At 39.4% G+C, this 23,402-nt stretch overlaps 1 protein-coding gene across 3 annotated transcripts in view; it reads right to left on the reverse strand.

The window, feature by feature from the left end:
* The window catches only part of dlc1 (DLC1 Rho GTPase activating protein), a 477,757-nt gene that overhangs the window by 439,887 nt on the left and 14,468 nt on the right, over positions 1-23,402 (reverse strand). For all 3 annotated transcript variants that reach the window (XM_072569847.1, XM_072569866.1, XM_072569856.1), the window contains exon 2: positions 15,295-16,442. In XM_072569847.1, coding sequence (XP_072425948.1) covers positions 15,295-16,287 — 993 coding nt within the window. In that variant the 5' untranslated portion in view covers positions 16,288-16,442. The remainder of the gene's footprint in view (positions 1-15,294; positions 16,443-23,402) is intronic.

A 23,402-nucleotide genomic window follows, 5' to 3' on the forward strand; every position in this document is an offset into this window, starting at 1 on the left:
GTCAGCATTGTATCTGTGCTCCACATCAGTCAGAGGGCTGTCATGAGGCATGATCACAGTGAGTAACCCTTACCCCCCCAGTAAGTAGCCTAGAAAGGAAAGACATGCTGGCCTTGGAATGAGTCCAGAGAAGGTTTACAAGAATGATCCCAGGGTTGAAAGGCTTGTCACGAGAGGAGCAGTTGAGGACTCTGAGTCTGTACTCGAAAGAGTGCAGAAGGATGAGGGGGATCTCTTTGAAACCTACAGAATATTGAGAGGCCTCGATGGAGTGGATGTGGAGAAGATATTTCCACTTGTCGGACAGAATAGGAGCAGAGGGCCCAGACTCAGAGTGAAGGGATGATTGTATAGACCTGAGATGAGGAGGAATTTCATCAGCCAGTGAGTGGTGGATCGGTGGAACTCATTGTTGCAGAGGGCTGTGGAGGCCAAGTCATTGAGTGTATTTAAGACAGAGATAGACAGGTTTTTGATTAATAAGTGGATCAAAAGCTATAGGGAGAAGGCAGGAGGATGTGGTTAAGAAATATATTGGCTATGATTGAATGGTGGAACAGTTTTGATGGGCTAAATGGCCTAATTCTGCTCCTATATCTTATGGTCTTACAGAGTAAATGGTAAAATGAATCAGCCAGGGTACACATGCTGATTTCTTCATTGAGTTTTCCTGATGTCTAACTTTTTTTGGCGAGTTTGGTTAGGTGGATTCTGAATGTTTGTGAGTTGTGGCTTTAACAAGACATTTAGTAGCTATTAATCCCTGTTAATTAGCATCTCATCACTGCCTAGTGCGAACTTGCCATGTCACTTGTGAAAAGATGAAAGATGGAGTGAGATCATCTTCGAATCATAGAATCCCTGCAGTGTGGGAACAGGCCACTTGGCCCGAGACATCCCCACCGACCCTCTGAAGAGTAACCCACCCAGTCCAATTCCCCAACCTGATCATTCTATACTTAGCCCTGAGTAATGCATCCAACCTACACATCCCTGGACACTATGGGCAATTTAGCATGACCAATTCACCAAACCTGAACATCTTTGAATTGTGGGAGGAAACCAGAGCTCCTGAAGGAAACCCACGCAGACACGGGGAGAATGTGCAAACTCCACACAGGTAGTCGCCCAAGGCTGGAATCAAACTTGGGTTCCTGAAGCTCTGAGGCAGCCCTGCTAACCATTGAGCCACTGTTCCCTCCAGCAAGATAGGCTTTGTCACACTTCACACTCAATTCTGCCAAACATTTTGTGATAACCCATGTTGCTCAGACCCCCATAGGGTTTTGTACATGGCTGGCCAACAGAAGATAGCGAGTGGTAGTAGAAAGAAAATATTCTGCCTGGAAGTCAGTGGTGAGTGGTGTTCCACAGGGCTCTGTCCTTGGGCCTCTACTGTTTGTAATTTTTATTAATGACTTGGATGAGGGCATTGAAGGATGGGTCAACAGGTTTGCAGACAACACAAAGGTTGGAGTTGTCGTTGACAGTATAGAGGGCTGTTGTAGGCTGCAGCGAGACATTGACAGGATGCAGAGATGGGCTGAGAGGTGGCAGATGGAGTTCAACTTAGATAAATGTGAGGTGATGCATTTTGGAAGGTCAAATTTGAAAGCTGAGGACAGGATTAAGGATAGGATTCTTGGCAGTGTGGAGAAACAGAGGGATCTTGTTGTGCAGGTACATAGATCCCTTAAAATGGCCACCAAGTGGACAGGGTTTTAAGCAAGCATATGGTGTTTTAGCATTCATTAACAGGGGGATTGAGTTTAAGAGTCATGAGATCTTGTTGCAGCTCTATAAAACTTTGGTTCGACCGCACTTGGAATACTGCGCCCAGTTGTGGTCGCCCTATTATAGGAAAGATGTGGATGCTTTGGAGAGGGTTCAGAGGAGGTTTACCAGGATGCTGCCTGGACTGGAGGGCTTATCTTATGAAGAAAGTTTGACTGAGCTTGGACTTTTTTCATTGGAGAAAACGAGGAGGAGAGGGGACCTAATTGAGGTATACAAGATAATGAGAGGCATAGATAGGAAATAGTCTCTGGCTATCGACTCTAAGGCAGAAATGACTAACACGAGGGGTCATAGTTTTAAGCTGACTGGAGGAAAGTATAAAGGGGATGTCAGAGGCGGATTCTTTACACAGAGAGTTGTGAGAGCATGGAATGCGTTGCCAGCAGCAGTTGTGGAAGCAAGATCATTGGGGAATTTTAAGATACTGCTGGACATGCATATAGTCACAGAAATTTGAGGGTGCATACATGAGGATCAAGGGTCGGCACAACATCGTGGGCTGAAGGGCCTGTTCTGTGCTGTACTGTTCTATGTTCTATGTCTCATTTTCCTATCCTTGTAACTCTTCAAGTATCTTGTTCTCTCCTGTGTAACCTCTGCTCATTCTGCTGGTTGTGTTGCAGGCCAAGATGCATAAAAACTACACCAGAACATGGCAGAGACCAAATGGTGTAAGTGAAACCCATGAAATGAGAACTAAGCCTTTCATCCCAAGCCACACCACTCCCCACAGGGTTCACCAACTCTGCAGCAATATAAATTACCAATGGCACAAACCAATTCAGCCATAGGCAAAAGGAATCAATCAGTAGCCAAAACCATCAGTGTTAGCATCACATTGAATTATTAAGTTCTGCCTAACCTGAATACATTCAGGGTGTACTGTGAAATCCTCACTCTAATAACTTCATAATAACATAGGCCAAGCCAAATGCACACTCATAATCTGATGCCAAATTGGATTTGAAATGAAACGTGCTACATCAAAAATACCAATGCTACAAATCTGAAATTTGTGACCTATAATGTTACATTCACAACATGCCATGAGTATAATGAATAGCACCATCAAAAATTAATTTTTGATAAATAAACCCTTAGCCCTCAAGCAGTCACTTATCAAAAGTTTGAAAAATATGTTTGATAATAGAGGTTGCTTTGTGTTCAATGTTCCATATCAAACTTAAATGACTTATTGAACTTAACACAGCTATATTTGTCATTATTTCATGAGCTTTCTGAATAAAACTGAATTTAAAATAATTTTAAAACCTTATTATTAAAACAATGAACAACAAGTTCAGCACCTCAATTCTAATGCTTTTTCTATTGATTCATGGGATGAAAGCATTGTTGGCTAGGCTAACATGAAATGCCCATCCCAGAGGGTGTTTAAGAGTCAACCACATTGCTCTGGGTATGGAGTAACATGTGAGGACAGCAGCTTCCTTCCCTAAAGGACATCAGTGAACTTGACAATCAGCAATAGATTCACAGCAATCATTAGACTCATAATTCCACATTTTTATTGAAGTTAAATTCCACCATCTGCTATGGTTGGGTTGGAACCTGAGTCCTGGAACATTACCTGGAACAATCCAATGTTAATACAGCTAGGCCATTGCCTCCTCAGGTTATAGAGAAAACTGAATAGAATGTTCTGTTCAGCACTCTATTATGTTTCACAGAGGTTTAATCTGAATATTCTATTTATCTGGTGAAGGAAACGTTTTTGTAATTGCATTATTACTGGTTTGATAAAAAAAGATTAAGTTCAAACTTTGTAATCTATCAGTAAGAATGAAACACTAATGTAAGATCAACTTGGTTGAAACAGGAAATGAATTCCTACTTGCAGCTCAAGCACTGCTTGCAAAGAATTTCCAGATATTCAGCAACACCCTACTTTCTCTGTATATCAATAAATGCAGTATGATTGTAAACAACAGTTTTTCTTGCAACTGAAATACATTTAAAATGTTGCAAGTATAAAACATATGTGAATTTCATCACGGTATAATTATTTGATATTCACCTGTTCAGTACATTTTTGCAAGACCATAAAAAATACCAAACCATGTAAGACCATTCATGTACCTTGTATAAAGCGTAGCCACTTTATAACCAACTGGACTCACCTTATTTGAGAGATAGTGGCAAATAAAACTCACAGGTTAAAGTTCTAAGTCAGTAATGTAGTGCTTCTGAATTCATGAAGATAGCTGGGGGTATAAGAAGACTGGTGTCAGGAAAAGAGTTATCGTCACAAGAAGCATTTTGCTTTCCAACAGATTGTAGCTTGACCAATCTGTCTTCTCACCATGTTGATATATTATCACGCTCCCCACAAATAGAATGTTTGCCCTTGAACTCATTTATGGTGCTTAGCTTCCCAGCTTCTGAATGATATGGGCCACACCATGAAAGTTAAGAAAATACGGTGAGAGAGAAAAAAAGACTCTTGATATTGAGAAAATATTTTTCACTCCAGGTTTCAAGGGCTTGGATGTCTCTTGTGAGTGGTGACGAGCCATTGTGCATGCACTTATATTGTATTATTACCTACTCAGATTTTTATTTTCCCAGATACTGGTGAGAAACTAGACAATGCCAATTTCTCACTTGAAAGTCAACGCCGTTCCCTGACAGCTTCTTTGTCAATCCATCTTGGCCAGTATTTAGGGTGCGCTCCACGGACAGCGATGACCCTTTGACCATGGAGGTTGGCACTGCCAAAGCAACAGCCTCACCAGAGCATCTTGACACATCGCAGCCTCACTCAGAATACAGTTTAGTCATTCAATACTGTACTTTGGAACTGACTGACACTTCACTCCTCAATACTGCTACCACACTGCATTACACCCAGGACAGGCACACGTCTTATGCATCGGAGGAGATTGTCTTCTCAGGGTTCTGTGCTTGGTTTCTTTGCAATCATGCACTTCATTCTTACTTCAATGCTCACAGCACCTCTTTTTGCCTTGTTGTAATATGAGATTTGAACACACATAAGTCCCTGACCTAAGGACATCTAAGAACAAATTAGAGATTTTTTATTCCATTGGCATCAAATTTTTACAAAGAAGAAGGGAAACTAGGGATCAACAAAGAACGATTTCAAGTTTGTATGTTGAATGAAGTCTGTGGGTTACATTAGATTGATGAATCCTTTGTTTATCTGATCTCCCTTCTCATCAGCCCTCCTTCCAACAAAGATACCATTCTTTCAAGAGAGAATCTGTTTGATGGCTCCAGATGCTCTCCATCACTGTCACTACCTGCTGCTGGATGTCTTATTATACACTGGGAGACGTCCTTGAGATCTGCTTAGTTGGCTTGCTCAGTGCCCTCCATCACAACTGCCTCCAGCTACTGGAGGTTGTGTTACACAGAGATACACCCTTGTCTTGTCTTTCAGCGCAGACAGAAAGCCAGGCAGCTTGTCATGATTCCTGCCAATATCAATCAAGGGATTGACTGTGTTTCTGTATGTTATCGAGCTACGCCAATCTCACATTGCAAAAGATGCCAGCAGATTCTCAGCAATCACACTGAGTGCAGCAATCAAATGGCCATGACTCAAATTCTAAAGGATATAGTGTGCAGTCAAGTCCAGGAGATCCCTTTCGGTCAGAGGGTCCTGACCTCTGGCTAAATACATCTTTTAATATCAGGTCCAGGGCTTAGACAAGGTCAGAGTCAGGATGTTCTCCTTGTAGGAAGTGTACAAGCCAAATATTCTTAGATTCCCTACAGTGTGGAAACAGTGTAGGGGTAGAGTTGGGTGGTAGCAGTGAGTATTGTGTGCAATAATGAGAGTGATAGACCATGAGTTTTGGTGGGAAGAAATAGAGTGAGTATGAGGTAGCAGAAAAAAGATGGTAGCATTTATGTTTGCAAAGCAGAGAGGTTCACAGACCTCCTTCCTGCACTGCTGTGGTTCCTTGGGACTGTGGAATCAGCACTGACCCAGATAGAAACCTCAAACCAGGCTGGCAGCGTCCGCTGATGAGGATAGACTCCACTGCACCATCCATTCTTTGGACCTCCAGGTGCCTCCATCTGACATGTCAGGGGCAATTCACTCTAACTGTGAAGGGCGGCTGCAGATTGGCAGCTCTCAACTTGGTGTTTCAAGACTGAGCTTTTCAAATGGCACTGGTGATGGGAATACCAGGAGACCCTGGCAGTGATGAGTACCTGCCAAGCGGGAGGTTTCTATGATCAGGACACCATAAGAGTCTGGTGTATTGGCAGTGAATTGAGTTTGGGAAGATAATGTGAGCAAGTTTGTTCAGGTTCATGCGGATAAACCCTCCATGAAACTTGTCGAAATTGACACTTTGACAGTTTCTGTTAAAATTCAGCCATTAGTTAATACATAGGCAAATTCAGATGAAAGGTTTTTTTCTGGTAGCTTATTGCAAACGCCTGTTAGTTTCTGTGTAAAAGAATGTTTTTCTGACATTTTCTAACATAAGTTTTTACTTCTATCTCCTAAGATTTTATGTCAATTTTATTCTCACAATTTGCATAATTTATTTTTAGAATAGAATTTAATTCTCTTCAAGAGTTTGAATGAATGCGCAAATTTCAAATCAAATAGATTTCAACAAGGAGTTAATTCAGTGATCGGTATTTGTTACTGATTAATGGGGATTTTTAATAGAATTATATAATGATGTCTTATTATAGAAATTAAAGCGTGATCTGAAACAATGCATTAAAATATATGTCTCAACAAGGAAAATGATTATTGTAATGGTTTGCTGAATTTTGTTTTATAGATGTGCCATAATAAAATCCATACTATGGAAAAGCTGCATATTAAAGATTGCAAATACCATAAATTCCATTTTGGCAGGACTGTAACAGTAACAATGTTAGAAAAGAATTCATTGTTTGTCTGTACAGTTATTCATTATGGTTTAGTAGCCTAGGCAATGTTGGCAACTTCATAACTTTAGTGTTTAGTACAATGAATAAACTTGCATAAACATTGGATGTAAAGTGACTAGCAGATTCAAGGAGTAAATCCAAGGAAACAATTCCTTTCATTGTAGGCCTGCTAATGATAATGTCTTTCAGTTTGACAATTGGCAATGGAAAGCAAATCACATCAAAGAATGTATTTGACACTATTTACAGTATGTCAGACAGAAACGCAACACAAAAGAAAAATGTTATGAATTTACTTTCTCCAAACAGTCATTACTTGCTAACCCTCTATCAGACAATGATCAAGAGATTTTGCTTGTGGGACAAACTGCTAATCTGGGTGCAAATGCAATTGAAAATTATTCTTGTTTTAAGAAGTGTACGTTTTGCGTAGGTTGATGCTCAAACTAATTTGCATATTACTAAATGTAAAATCAACCATAACAAATGGAATCAAGCAACATTTTACAGCATAATTTCTTTTTAAACGTTGTGCATTAAAACATACCTTGATAAATTTAAGAGCAGTAATCTGACATGGTTCTAATGACGCTGCTAAAAGTAAACCTATCACAAAAATAAGCTGTTTTTAATCAGTGTCTAGTCCAGCTCCTGTTAGTAATCTGATTTTAAGTAAGCAAAAACAATTTATTTCCCAAAAAATAGACTTCATATTTCAAATCTACAAGGAACTGAGACTAATTTCTATGTATGTGACATATTTTTCTTATAGAGCTTTAAAATTTCTACTTTGTGTTTCAGTTCTTTTTATTGTGTTTAGTTTTGTCTGAATCCACACCCAGTCTTAACCAATCAAGCAAAGTAAACAGATTCACACAATCAAACATAGAACAATTGCACGCTGCACTACATTTACTTGTCGCATGGATGTACAACAATCAGTTTCTTACTAAAGTAAAGAAAATAGCTTTCCAAAGCCTTAAAAATAGGGATGAGTGCAATGGAACTCAAAATAAATCTTAAATTTTGGCATCTCCTCAAAAGCCTGTAAATGTGTCCAAATTGTAGAGCTTTGCATACATAATTCGGTCAGTCTTGGATTGCGACAATTTTGTGGCAGATTCAGCTTCTGGCACAATACCTTTTAAGCCAGCACAAAAGGTTGCAGAAACTGGATTTGCTCTGGGCATAGGTTACACCTGAAATTCCTCAGTCTTTTGCATTTGTTTGGATGCTTTCCAATGAGTTCCACTTAAAACAATAACATTGCCAAGCAAGCAGTCCAGGTACATTCCAGGACTTCATATGGTATTTACAAACTACAGCATATTAGCTCACCTTTTAAAAAGAAATGATATTTGCCAGTGTTTTTTTGTATGATGTACTTTACAAGTTTAACCTTTTGAGAGTGGAAGAAGAATAAATGAATGGAAAGGGTGAGTAGGAAGGTGAGAGAACTCAGATGGAGCTCAGGGATATAACCTTGATAGTCTTAGTACAGCTGCAACAAATATCAAGGATTTGACACTGTACAGGTCAAAATATTAAACAAAATAGTGGAAATGTACTGTGGCTGCAGTCTGCACTGAGGCAAGCATCACTGTGCCTGAATGACCATGAACTCAATTTTATTTGCCTGAAGATTGATGATCCTATACAGCAAAGTATTATCTTCCAGTAAATATTACAGACTGGTACATTGCAATGTCTAGGACTATGTGACAAGAGATAAATTAAAGTTTAAGGCAGCTATCACAAAAAAGACTATGGGAAAAGGCCACTTTCTAAGACCTTTCAGCCATAAGAGTTGGTAACTTACAAAACCCGTTGGGCTGTAGATTTGTGTATGGTGACTGTCACTGTGATTGCAGTTGGATTAAGGCACCTATCAATGCAACATGCTCAATGGAGAAAAGGTGCATTTTATCACATTTTCTGTAATGTCCAATTTGAAATGTTTTTGGAATGGGCATTTGGATATTTTATAAGTAAAATATACTTTTTGAAAAATCAATGCCTTATCTAGATTTCTTTGGTAATACCTCCTAAATCTGTGATCACTAACATCTAGCAAATTTATGAGAATACCACTACCTCCAAATTCTACATCAAGTGATATTTCACCCTCTTTTGGATAATGTCTTCATTTCATTATTGTCACTAGGTCATCATTCTGGAGCTGGTTATCAAGTAGCATTAATCAAAAAATCCACAATTATTCGAGATCTATCATATCTTAATGGAAACTAATGATGGGCAAATGTTGGCTTTGCCAGTGACGTCTACATTTTGAAGAATGATAAGAAAAACAGTTAAAAGAAAAAAAGAAATATGAAGTAATTCATTTTGTTAGAATAAACATGGATGGCAGAACAAAATAAATCGTAAAATTATAAAGCGCATGCAGGATTTGGGGATGAGGGTCTATATGTACTCAAATCATTGAACATGGCAGCGCAGGTTGAAAATATGGTTAATAAAGTTTATGGAATCCCATGCTGCATAAAGAGAGTTCTAATGTACAAAAACAAGAAAGCTATGATAAGCCTCTATAAAACACTGAGCAGGTTGTTTCAGTTGGTGGACTTTCCCACCTTGTCTCTTGAAGCAATACCAGTTGACCCATTCAAGGCAAATGTCTGCTGCACTTGTGAAGGAAATCCTGCCTTTGAGAGCTGCCAGATGGATGGCAGCTTTGATGTTCCAGCAGTGTCAGATCAGACAGTGGCTACTGCTGGGACTACAAGTAGGTCCTCCACTTGCCCTACCACAGCTAAAGTTGCCAGATCAACCACTTGATGTGAACTTCCTTGCCATAAGAGTAGAATAGGCAGGATGATATTCTTAAATGCCATTAGTTGGCCACATAAGGGTCTCAGTAGATCCAAGGATGAGGCACAGCATCCTCCTCTGCTTCCGGCAAAATGTGGGACTAGTTTAGGGTATGGCAGGATACATATAGTATTTTACAATCTCTCCATCCCATCCCCACACCCACAACTCCCAACCTCAACCCTACCTCCCAATCTAATCGAATGAAGGGGACTTTTTTACGCATGGTTTATCTTCGTCAGGAGTGTTGTGTCCAGTTCTGAGCACCACACTCGAGCAAGGATGGGAAGGCAATAGAGGGGATGCAGAAAAGGTTGATATGAATGGTTTCAGGAACTTCAATAACATAGATAGTTCAGAGTAGGTGGGACTGTTCTCCTCGTAGAAAGAAAGGTTGAGAGAAAAGCCAAAGATCTGCCGATGCTATAAATCAGAAACAAAAAGAGAAATTGCTGGAAGAGCTCATTAGGTCTGGCAACATCTGTGGGGAGAAATCAGAGTTCATATTTTGGGACCAATGGCTTTTCCTTGTTTTTGTTTAAAGGTTGAGAGAAAGTTAACAGAACTATTCAATACAGCACAGAGTAGATTGGGAAAAATGGATCCTATTGGAGAACTGGAAGGTACAGATTTACAGTGACTGGCACAAAAAAACAAAGGCAAGGACTTGGTTAGGTTTTGTAATGCATACTCGAAAAGTATCATGGAGACAAATTTAATCATGGCATTCAAAAGGGAAGGGGATTGTTAATGGGAAAGATGTGCAGGGTTACAGGGAAAAGGCAGGTGTGGCATCAGGTGAATTTCTCTTTTAGAGAGCTCGCACAGACATGATAGGCCAAATGACCTCCTTTCTTGCTGGAATCATTCTATGATTTCATGATTTCCAGTGCTGACAGAAGGAAAAGATTTAATTCTAACTTTTATTTCAGAGATTGTGGACAAGGTTTATCATTTGCTCTTTGGTTAGCGGAGCCTACCTATGGCAAAACTCTATAACCAGTAATATTAAAGGAAAAAAAAAGTGTAATTAAAATCACTAATATAACAAATATCCCAGAGGAAACAATGTGGCAATATTTAGAAATGAATATACTTGATCTACTGAAGCTCTGTTTTGATGTGTACATGATCTGACAGACCAATGTGTGTCGTTCACAGGTTTTGTAGCATTGGATGGAAAATTCACATAGTTGGCTGAATACAAGCTTACAGGATATTGGGATATGAAAGTTACATGGAGACCAGATATCTTCCTTCTCTATCTCCCTTTTTCACCAGGCTTTATCTCATCCAATAGGTGACTGCTCCTTATACTGGCATTAATTTTCTCCCAAACCTCGACAAAGTAAAGGATTTGTGCATTAAAGGGGTTAATTAAAACCAAGTTTTATATATGAACAGCTGATCAGCAAAGCAACATGATGTTCCCTTAGTTTCATCTGTTCATCTGAAGGAAAGTTAATAAAATTGTTACTAAAAATATTCTTCCAGCACTGTACTGAGTTTGAACAGCTTGGTAACAGATGTCAACAAAAAGTGTTACAATCCCAAACAGTTGTAGATTCAATCCAGTTCATTTCCACGTTTTCTTATCCTTGACAAATTCAAGATCAGAAAAAAGTAGAGGCAGGATAAAGCATTCATCTCCCTTGAGGGTGTTTTTAAATTCTATTTGGTTGTGGCTAATGTTTGACCTCAGCTCCACTTTCCCAGCTGATCCCGGCATATCTCCTGATTTCCTTAGGGTCCAATAAAGTACTGAACACAGCCTTGAAAACATTCAATGACTGAACATCCTCAGGCCTCAGGGGTAGAGAATTTTCCAGCTTCAGGAACACTGAAAGAAAAAAATTCTCCTCTTCAATCATAAATAGTTGACCACTTAACCTGTGAACCTTTAGTTTTGGACTCTCCAGCCAGGGAACAAGCTCTCACTATCTTGCTTCTTTCAGAATCTTCTAGTTTTTCAAAGAATCACCTCTCACTGGTTTGAACTCTTGAGACATTAGACACATCCCATTCAATCTTTCCTCCTAAGATACACTGTCATCCCAGGAAGCAATCTAATGACCCTTCACTGCATTTCCTCTAAAGGTGAGTAGTTGTGAAACTCCAGGCCAATGCGTTCATTTAATGTCTCCCCAGTTCCTTATTTTCCTTTAAAGTTAGAAGACCAAATTGTTAATCAATTCCAAAATCAATGAAGTTGCCATTGATAAACCCCCTCAATTAGTATGGATCTGGAGGTGAGCTTCAGTTGGAACCAGCTAAATAGCAGGTTTTCTTACCTAAAGGCAATAAGTGAACCAGTCAGGGTTTTTACAACAGTCTAACAGGTGTTAGATCAAATTTACTGCTTCCAGCTTATTATATAAAGAGCCTCTTGTTTAAAACCAAATAATTTTAGTCTGTCATGATGGGATATGAAATATGTCTCTGCATTAATTAATTTTAGCCACCACCCCCAGTTTGGTAACTTGTCCAATGCAAAACCAACCCTTGGTGCATTTTGTTTTGTCTTTCTGTAAGGTATCTAGAATCATGCTTACAGCAGAATATATTGTTACCACAAGGTATGATCTATGTGTCAACTAAATTATTAAAAATTTTGGAGAGCTGAGCTTGTGACTTACACTTGTTAGAAAACATCAAACTTTGTTAATATTCATACCTTTTCTATTGTTAATCCATTCATTCCCAGAATGTTAAAACAATAGACTTCCTGACCACTCATATTATCCCTTCTATTACTTTTAAAGCATACACTTGACATCAACTAATAAATATGCCTGGACATATCCCATTTCTTTGACACATTTTAAATTTTAGTCCACTCATATTCATGGCCTTCAAGACTTTATCAGTTTGTCTTAAAGAAAAGAAACTATTGGAATGAATTAGAAGCAACTACAATATTCTCTTCTGCTGAACTATTTTTTATGAATATTGTCTGGAGCTAAGTTTGTGGGTTACCTATTGATTATATTAATTGTTAGGAATGACTTCCTGACAGGTTAGATACTAAATGATTATAACATTGCCATAAATAGGCTTTGACGTAATCAGAAAAATTGGAAGTCAATAATATCCATTAAAGGTCATCAATATGAAGATAATACATTGGGAGAAGGCAGATGTTGATTATTCTGAATATATTTTAGTTTTCATTTATTTCAACGTTGAAGTAATTGAATGAAACAACTGTTCTTATTTCAATAGTTAACTTGTCCTACCACAAATTTATATTATATTAGTGACAGCACAGCCATTAATTTAAAAGAAACTGGGAACTTCTTTCAAAAACAGTACTTTAGGTTAAACTTTACCAAAGATTCTCAATTTCCATTGCTGGGGGCGAAAGCAGGAGGAAACCCTCACTCCAGGGGATAGCATGACATTTTGCTGGGACTTTCACTGGGGCTGTCGGCAACTAAGGAAAGCAGCTTAATCACCCCCCCACCCCTCCCTCCCTGAGAGCTGCTGGCCCAATCTCAGTCCATTGTCTACTGCTTTGGCAGTGCCCCTGCCACACTCTCAGATGTGGCTGACTCTACTTGAGAATGCCACAGTGAGAGAGGCAGGAGTAAATTGATGAAGAGTCATCTAGACTTGAAATGTTAGTTTGCTCTCTCTCTATGGATGCTGCCTGACCTGCTGTGATCTCCAGCATTTTTTGTTTTGAGTGAGACAGGCAGGTCTCAATGGGTCTTGGAGAGAGCAGGGACTAATCTGTTAGTAGTGTCTTGGCTGCAAGGCTGACAAATGTTATGAGGGCATGAAGTAGGAGGGATTCTCACTTGCAATCCAAGGAACCTGTTGGAGACCATCTGGGTTTACTTGCCAGGTCTCCCATGCCTCATTAGACCCTCTTGAGTTGGTGAAGTGTTAGTGTGGGTGAGAAGAGGCTCTTAATTGGACATTTACTTTCTTAATTCCAGGTGGACACATACTGCTGAATTTCCTGCCACTTGGCAATATGCCTGTCTCCAAAGGCCTGGGAAATCTCAGCCATTTGTGTCTGAGTGAGAGACAGATAACAACAAAAATCTGTAAACAACTGGGCTGTAGCAGTATCTTGGTTAACTTTAGATATTTTAATAGATGCTAAATTAGTGCCAAAGGTCCACAAGGATAAATGTTTGAAGCAGGTGTTCAATTTGACTATTTTCTGTTCCGAAATTGAAAGACACCCGATATAGAGAAACTTGGTGATACAGTCATAGACTTCATTGCCAACAATTTGGAAAGTCTAACCTCAATCAATACTAGTCCTTCCTGATGCACTGTGATAATGGATTGCAAATAATTGCAAAACAGAAAATTACAAAGAAAGAACTTCCGTGAATAGACTTTAGAATTAGCTGAAATGGCTCAGCTGGGGGAAGAGTGTTCAATCCTGGGTTTCAGTTCAACATATCGGGGGAAGGGAATGAGATAAAATTCAACACCTCTGAAAAATGCAGAGAGTTCAAGATGTGAAATCAAACTTCATTAACTTATTGTGTCCATCACAGGCAACATGTCAAGTTTGTGATGTATTTTAATTAACATGATTGCAACAATTAGTAAAAGATTGTGGGAGGCTAACTCTAGTTAAAAACAGCCTGTCACTTAAAGCCAGCCCAAAACGGGTAGTGCATTGTGGCTGGAAAATATGCTAAAGTCACTGTAGAATTCACTCTGATATGGGAAAAAAAAGTCATCATTATACCACAAATGGGAGAAAGTTGGCTCTAAGATTTTCAAATGCTACGCTTGAGCCTTGGTCGAAGAAACATGCCTTATCTATATTGTTCCTTGCTTTGTTAATCACTAAATGAATTATAGACATCGCACTGGGCTGCATCAGGATGTCATCATGGCTCTTAGCTACTGGATATGTCATTCTTTGATTGCCTAATTGTCTACCATATCAGCGTAGGAATTTGTCATGCTAAGAAAGAACAGACTTGCATTTATGAAGCATCTTTATCACATGTCGCAGAAACTTTGAACACATGTCACATGCAATCAATTATATTTGAATTGCAATCATTTTTGTTTAATGAATAAACACTAAAAATTGATTTTCACATAACAAGATTCTACAAACAGCAATGCATGTCTGACTTGTTCAGCTGTTTTGACAGTTTTGCTCCTTTACCTCCTTGAGTTGAGTTTTTTTTTACTTTTCTTCAATAAAGCTCTGTTGAGTGACCCAAAGATAAGCACTTGAACCCTAACTGAGTGCAATGAGGTAACTACCACACAGTGTTAAATGTAATCACTGTTGCTGGAAATCCAACAGTCCATTGCTGCTCCATCCTTGAGATTTTTGCTTTTCTATAATCCCAAAACCTCAACATTTTCATCAACAGAACAAAAATGAATTGTTTAGAGATGGAGCACATGGAATATGTGCAAAATGTAGTAATGGCCAATATTGAAATTTACTGTCCGTTATGAATGAATTTCAGTTATCCTTTTCATTAAAGTTATTGGTACAGAAAATTGATCAATGTAGGCAATTCAATTTCACATCATTGTCATGAGTTAAAATTACCCTGCATATGCTTGAGTGTGCAATTCCTCAATGTCATATAAGCATCATAAATGGACAAACTATTGCTGTGTTTAAGTTCAAATCTTACTCCATTCTATGTGCCTGACTATACTTCAGAGATACAGCAAATATAGTTAAAATGAGAACCAGATATAAAAAACTTTGAATATAATTAATCAATTAAACAAGTTGAGTGAATTAAAACATTATTTTCTTACCTTTCTCTTTCGAAGTTTTATGATACTATCTGCAGGATTATAGTTATTTGTACTTTCCTGTAAATTTAATATTTGTGGGCTCTGCTTTGAAATGTTCAGATTAGTATTTGTCGTATCAGAATAATTTTCAGTTTTTCCCACATCTACACTGAATTCCTCCAGAAATGTTTGATCCAAACCTTCCTCTGAGCACATCTGAGATGCTGTTTTACAATTCACAGGGGTAGCCTCTGATGCAGTTTGTACATCACCATTTGTGACAAGACGTCCAGCCTTATTCACAGTAACATCCCCATCACATTCATTTCTCAGCATGTCATGTTTCCTACGCTGCTGTGCAATTACTGCAGTATGGAGAAGATCCTCTGTTGGAATAATCACATCCGGATTCCCATCCATGTTTCTCGTTGGATTTAATTCCTCAGAAGATTCCAGATGTTCAAACTCACATGTTTTCTCATCATCTTTTGTCTCTTCATCAGGGACTGAATCATAATCAGGGTCATTTTCTATTCCAAAGTTCTCAGATGTATTCTTGGTCACTTGCTCAATCTTTGCTAATAGTGTCTTTTCAATAAGTGCTCCTTCATTCCCTGAGGCCTGCTGTTCTTCTGCGACATAATCTTCCACACAACTGAGATCTGAGTTTTCATCTGATACATGGACTAGAGTCTCTGTACTTGCTTCTAATGACAGAATGTACTCATCACTTTCAAGATTATCATTTTCATCCACCTCTCTTCTGTGCTCACAAAGTTGCTTGGCTTGAAGGGCAGACAGATCGGAGTTATGGCAAGATTCTGGTAAAGAAACACTGGAAAATCTTTTCTTCTTGTCTGTCTGTGATATTTCATTGCTTTCCATGCTTAGCTTTAGATTAAGAGCCACAAGCCCATGACAACAGACTGCACCAGAATCAACAAAATCAAATGAAAAGCCAGGCCAATTGGTCACATGATCTTCCCAGCTTCTTTTCTTATTAGCTAAAGACATGTCATCACAATCCAGTTACTGATTTTTCCAGACATACATCAGAGAGAGCGAGAGACACAGAGAGAGAGAAAAACACTCTCAGGAAGAGCCGTTGACTTTCTCCATGATAAAGAACACTTGGCATTTTCTGTTCATCAAAGCCATGTTAGCACAATCTGGGGCACAAAGAAGAGAACAGTTTCAGAGGTTTTGACAAAAATGCAAGTGCTCAGAGAAAAGTCATTTTATTCTCTGCCAACATCTTTTCTATCACAGCAACATTAGAAACATTGCTTTTTTAAAAAACTTACATATGAATCACTGGAACATGTGCTGACATTTAACTATTCAAAAGTATGGAGCAAACATTAATTGGAACTATTTAATGAAAAGGCTTTATGTGTTTTCATGAACAGAAATATACATGAACATTGCTGTGAACAATGCAGTTTACATTTTTTAGAAATATAGTCATTTCTTTTTATTGAGGAAGCTCCACTACAGAAGTCATCTAAAGTGCAAGCAACTAACTTTTAATCCAATCGTGGTCAGAAATAGGGTTTTGACCCTAATCAAAATATTCAGGCCAGTACAATTTTCGGTCACAAAGTCACATTCCTTGAGAACTGCAATTGTATTTCTTGAGTTATTCTGTTCTGAGCACATTATTAAATCATGACCCTGGTTGGAAATATAATTTCAATGCTATACATTTGAAGGAAAGTTTTAAGGAAGAACCAATCATATCTGTAAAACTCAGCTGGTATTTTTTTAAAAAATCTAGTAGAAAACTTTGAAATAAAAGTTGGCACGTATGAGATGGTTACTTTTAGGGAGCAACATCAGCCAAAAGGCAAATGTCAACAACAGCTGTCTGAGTTTAGAAAGTTGCAGCTGAACACAAACTGGGAAATAAAGTTTTACAGTGATATAAGAATCTAGGCCTTTCAAACATTAGGCCAGGATTTTTAGGAGGGTGAGGTTTCTCTTCTGCCATCTGAGGAGTCAATGAAAAAAAAATCATCATGGTTACCGGCTGTCCAACATTGATGATTGGCCAGAGGTGTGACAGACCTGGGAGGAAGACCCACCTCAGACAGCTGCCAGCCAAACCCAAGAGCCCAGCACCAGGTAAATGTGCCTCAGGAAAGGAAGGGAAGGGAGGGACGACCCAAGAGGTGGGGGGATTGAGCAGAGATGGATGGTGTTGTTGATGAAGGCATTGCAACAGAGTCATAGAGTCGTACATCATGGAAGCAGATCCTGCGGTCTAAATAATCCATGCTAAAAAATGTTCCAAAACCAAACTAGTCCCACTTGCCTGCATTTAGCCCATATCCCTCCAATACTTTCCAAATTGGAGGTGCTTCCCTGCAAATGCTGGCCCCTGGTGATGAGAAGCCATTTAATCCAGACCTGCTTTAGCTAATTCTCTGAACTTTTCGTCCTCTTTCTTTTCTCACTGCAGTCTCCCTCCAGCTCCTTATTATCATCATCTGCTCACTGCCTACTCCTCATTATTCAGCTATTCAAGATGGAGGCATCAGCATGGTAGGCCCGTCTGCTCCAGGCCAGCCACTTTCTTTTCTTTTCCTTTGTCTCTCCTTCTCATCGTTTGCTACTTACCCTCTGGAGGTCTGGAGAGACTGGCAGCAGTGGGAAGTGTGGCAGCAACCATGGGTCCTGAGTGATGTTGGCTGGAGTTCTGGTGTAGGGAAGCAGCTGTGGGCCTGAGGCCAACGTGGTTAGAGTGAGCTGTCATGTCGGTGACGGAGATGCCCCGGCACCTGCAGCATCGAGAACAGGAAACCTGAGGTTTCCCAGACAGTTGGCCAAAGCGAAGGAGACTGAGCCCTTGGAAAGAATATACTTTCGAAAGACTGTTGAACTTTTACTTTTATTCCTTTATTTGTCCACTGAATACTACAAAAGACTGTAATGTTAACTTTTCACTTTATTTCTTTATTTTTCTACATATATTAAGTATAAAGGTCATGCTTTTCTTTCAACTTTGTTTCTCTATGTTACTACTTGCACCTAAGTTTGTGTCTAGCTACCTTTGTACCTAAGATGGCGCAGTGTGTGGTGAGACTGTATACTTTTCTCTGTAATCCTGTACTTGAGTAAATGTGACAATAAAGCTTAAAGCTATTCGTGCACTTATCCAAATGTCTTTTAAATGTTGTAACTGTACCTGCATCCACCGCTTTCTCTGGTATAAAAAGGTTACCCCCTTGTCTTTTTAAAATCTTTCTCCTCTCACCTTAAACATATGCTCACTAGTTTTGAACTCCCCCACCCTTAGCTGTTTACCTTATCTATGCTCTCATGATTTTATAAACCTCCATAAAGGTCACCCGTCAATCTCCTATGCTCCAGTAAAAAAAATCCCAGCTTATATTTATAATGCAAGCCTTCCATTCCTGCAACATCCTGTTAAATCATTTCTGAACTCTCTTCAATTTAATAATATCCTTCCGATAACAGGGAGACCAGAACTGCACACAGCATTCCAGAAGACACCTCACCAACATCCTGTCCAACCTCAACATGACATCTCAACTTCAATACTTAATGGTCTGAGCAATGAAGGCAAGCATGCTAGACGCCTTCTTCACTACCCTGTCTACATACGATGCAAATTTCAAAAAATTATGTACTTGAACTCCTAGGTGCCTTTGCTCTACAACACTATCCATGGCCTTATACAATTAATGATAAGTCCTGCCCTTGTTTGTTTTACCAACATGCAAAATCTTGCATTATCCAAATTAAACTCCATCTGCCACTCCTCAGCCCATTGACCCAATTGATCAAGATCTCTTTATAATCTTTGATAACTTTTTTAACTGTCCTCTATACCACTAATTTTAGTGTCTTCTGCATACTTATTAATCATGTCTCCAAAATTCTCATTCAAATCATTTATATAAAAGACAGACAAAAGAGAGAGAGAGAACCATATCAGGTCATATCTAGTAGGGAGGAAGAGTGGTTGATGTAGAAAGGAGACTGGATACGCATGTGCCTCTCTTTCATACTCGAGGCCTGAGCAGGGTTACTACCAGGGTTAGTCCGCTCGCCCCAAACTCCTGACATAAGGTTGGATAGGGCATAGCTCTTAAATAGTTATTATTTGGCCTTGATAATGTCTTGATTTGGTTATTTTAGTGACAGAGTCAAAAAGTGTGGCACTGGAAAAGCACAGCAGATTAGGTAGCATGCACCTGCAGTGCTTTTCCAGTACCACACTTTTCAACTCTGACTCTCCAGCATCTGCAGTCCTCATTTTCTGCTATTTTAGTGACAGGGATTGTAACAGGTGACTGACAACATTATTATTTATTATAGACATGAAAACTTTCATGGTTGCTTGAAGAATATTTTCATCATAATGAATACAGCAATTATTATTTTGTTCCCCAAAGTTTGGTGAGTTTATTATGTTAGAGACAGAGGTGATGTGGAGGCAATGGCCTAGTAGTATTATCACTGGACTATTAATCCAGAGACCAAACTAATGTTTTGGGGACCTGGGTTTGAATTCCACTGAAGCAGGTGGTGGAATTTGAATTCAATAAAAATCTAGAATTAAGAGTCTAATGATGACCATAAATTGCTGACTATTGGAAAAGGCTATCTGGTTCACTAATGTCCTTCAGGGAAGGAAACTGCCATCCATACCTGGTCAGGCCTACATGTGACTCCAGACCCACCGCAATGTGATTGACTTTTAACTGCCCTCTGGGCAATTAAGGATGGGTAATAAATGCTGCCCAGCCAGCCTTGTCCTCATACCATGAATAAAAAACACTAAGTGGAAGTTGCTATTTTATCTTAACAACACATAGAAAGGAGCGGGAGATGAGAAATCCTGCCTGATAAAATTCCTCAATTTACTTGAGGGAGCAACAAGCTTGACCAGTGGGAAGCCCCTTATAGCGTTGCACAACTTTAACTTTTAAAAAGCCTTTGGTGAAATTCCACAGCAAAAGGTTTGGGACTCCCCAGAATCTGCTCACATTCTACACAGCACAAGTCAACAGTATGATGAAATACTCTCTGCTTGCTTGGTTAAGCTGAATTCCAGTTACCCTCAAGAAATGGGACACCATCCAGAATTAAGAAACTAATTGACTGATATCCTACCACGATCTGAAGCATTCACTTCCTCCACCTCTGCTGCATGCTAGTAACAGAATGTGCCATCTATAAGGTGCACTGCAACGTCTTTTGGAGCTTATCACTGTCATTTGTATGACTGACACATGACTCCCCAAGCAGGTTTGAAAGAGCAGGTGAGGCCCAAATAGACTGAGGATACCCTCAAGGCTTCACTGGCAAAGCACGACATTCCCACAGACACCTGGGAATCACTGGACCAAGACCGTCTAAAGCGGAGGAGGTGAACCAGGGAAGGCGTCAAGCACCTTGAGACTTGCCAGAAGGAAAAACAATGGAAGCCAAAGACAGAAACAGGAACATGCTGCCAGATCAATGCCCCAGCCACTGCTTCCCATCACCACCACCTGCCCAGAGTGTAATAGATTCGAAAAGGGTGGCGCTGGAAAAAACACAGCAGGTCAGGCAGCATCCGAGGAGCAGGAGAGTCTGATGAAGGGCTTATGGGTGAAACATTGATTCTCCTGCTCCTCAGATGCTGCCTGACCTGCTGTGCTTTTCCAGCACCACACCTTTTGACTCTGACGCTCCAGCATCTGCAGTCGTCACTTCCTTCAAGTGTAACAGAGCCTGCGGTAGCTGTATCGGTCTGTACAGTCACCTACCGACTCACTCTAAGAATGGAAGAGAGTCATCCTCATCTGTGAGGGACGGCCAATGATGATGCACTGCAGCAACTCACCAGGGCGCTTCAAACAGCACCTTCCAACCAAAGACCTTGACCACCTCGAGGGTCAAAGGCAATAAGTGTATAAAAGCAACATAACATGCAAGCTCCCCTTTGAGTGACATGTTGTGCCAAATTATAGCGATATTGCCATTCCTTCATTGTGACTGACACAAAGTAAACTTTTTGAATTACACAATATCAGTCAGCAAAGCCAATTGAATATTGAACTGCATTGTCAGAAGAAGAAAATGCAAGTCAAATAAAGTCATGCTTAAACTGGACAGTACTCCAGCAGGCTATACTTTCCATACTGCATCTGGTCCTGGTCTTCAAGATACTGGAGGTAGTGCAGAGGAACGACAAAGTTGCTCTGTAACGCTAGGCTCTCAGTTTCACAAGCAAACTGGAGAGACATGGGCTTTTCAGCCTGGGACGCAGACCTCTGACAGCCATCTCATAGAAAGATGTCAGGCATTTATGGCAATTGAACCATATAATACTTTATAGTTGCATAAATTTAAATGTTACAAGGATACCTGGAGGCACAGGAATCTAGGAGTCACAACATAAAATCAAAGTAAGCATCATAGATGCAAGAACATTTTGAGAGATTGTCCATTGAATGTAGGAATACGTTCATGCAAGACGATACCAAATATATACCAGAGATGTTTAACATGAATAAACATTCTTTTGAGAGCTCAGGACATGCCAGCACTTCCTTACAAGCAAGCTCCTTGGCTGGTATGCATCATTACAAGCTATGCATATCAGAATGCTGTTAAAAGTTTATCATTTGAAGACAGAATGACAGAAGTATAAAATACTAATCTAAGCAGACATTCTTATTAAATGAAGCTCAACAAAACTTGACCAGTATTGTACAGACTCCTGAACAGTGTTAGATGGACTCTTGGCCAGCATTATACAGAACATTGCACTGATTCTTGCTTCCTATTCATGGGACTGTCACTTCAAAGTGTTGGAATGTATGAGAAATGCAAGCAATCCTGTGGAACCTGAATCACTGGAAAAGAAATGCCAAAGCTATACAGATCACAAACATATGAATTCCATAAGGATTATTCAAGCTTTTGTTCAATCAGCCAGCACAATTTGCATTATGACCTTTTTTTCACAAAGAGGAGGACCGTGTTGATTGCAATGATTTATGAAGGCTTTTATTAATTTGGCATTCTTGCTTGTGAAAGAATTGATTTTGCTTGGTTCATGGCTTTTAGAATATTTGCCTCATAAAACTTATTGAAACACCATTTTTGGAGATGTATCTTCAAGTTAAACGTTTTGTTGCCGTGGTGATTTTCTAATGCACATTGACTCTGTTAACAAAATGTTCTTGTTACTTTGTGTGCTCGTAACCTCCCAAAACACAATATATACGACATAAAGCAATATGAGAGGAGTGTAAATATTAAATAATCAAAATTTGTTCCATTATAAGCAATTGCATAAAAGTAAAAGACAGATAAGCAGATAAGTAAATCTATATACTGCAACATACCAAGTGAAATATTTTGTTGTTATTAAACATGATGACTGCCATAAATTGAACTAATTATGGCCTTATTAAATAAATAAAAACATCACTGGAATGTTTACCCTAGAAATCTTTCAGCATGAAACAATTTTAGGCTGGATGAATTATTGCTTTTTTGATAACATGTATGATGTACACTTACCCAGTAAGTGAGATAGTATTGTGTTTTAAGTCCTCAATTTAACTAAAGTACAAATTCATTGATGCAATTAAGTTTTAGAAAAGTGTTTACACGCGTGGATGTCATTTGGGAGCAGAAGCTAAAGTGCATTTTGCTATGTTCCTATTCATGCTTACATCATAAGACCATAAGACATAGGAGCAGAGATTAGGCCATTCAGCCCATCAAATCTGATCTACCATTAAATCATAGTTAGAGACAAAAAACCCTGCAGATCCTGTAAATAAGGTTAGCAAGCAGGAGGCTGGAAGAGCACAGCAAGCCAGGCAGCATCAAGAGATGGAGAATCAGATGTTTCAAGTGTAACACTTGTTCAGGGCGTCTTCAGGTCATGAAGAAGGGTTACACTTAAAACATTGACTTCTCCACCTCCTGATCCTGCCTGGCTTGCTGCCTCCTGCTTTTCTAATGCCATTAATCTTGGCTGATAAGTTTCTCAACCTCATTCTCCCGCTTTCTCTCCATAACCTTTGATCCCCTTGTGGGGATGCCACAGCCTGAAGGGCTTAAGCCTGAAATGTTAACTCTCCTGATCCTTGGATGCT

The sequence above is a fragment of the Chiloscyllium punctatum genome, chromosome 1, assembly GCF_047496795.1.
Source record: "Chiloscyllium punctatum isolate Juve2018m chromosome 1, sChiPun1.3, whole genome shotgun sequence".
Classification (NCBI taxonomy): Eukaryota; Metazoa; Chordata; class Chondrichthyes; order Orectolobiformes; family Hemiscylliidae; genus Chiloscyllium; species Chiloscyllium punctatum.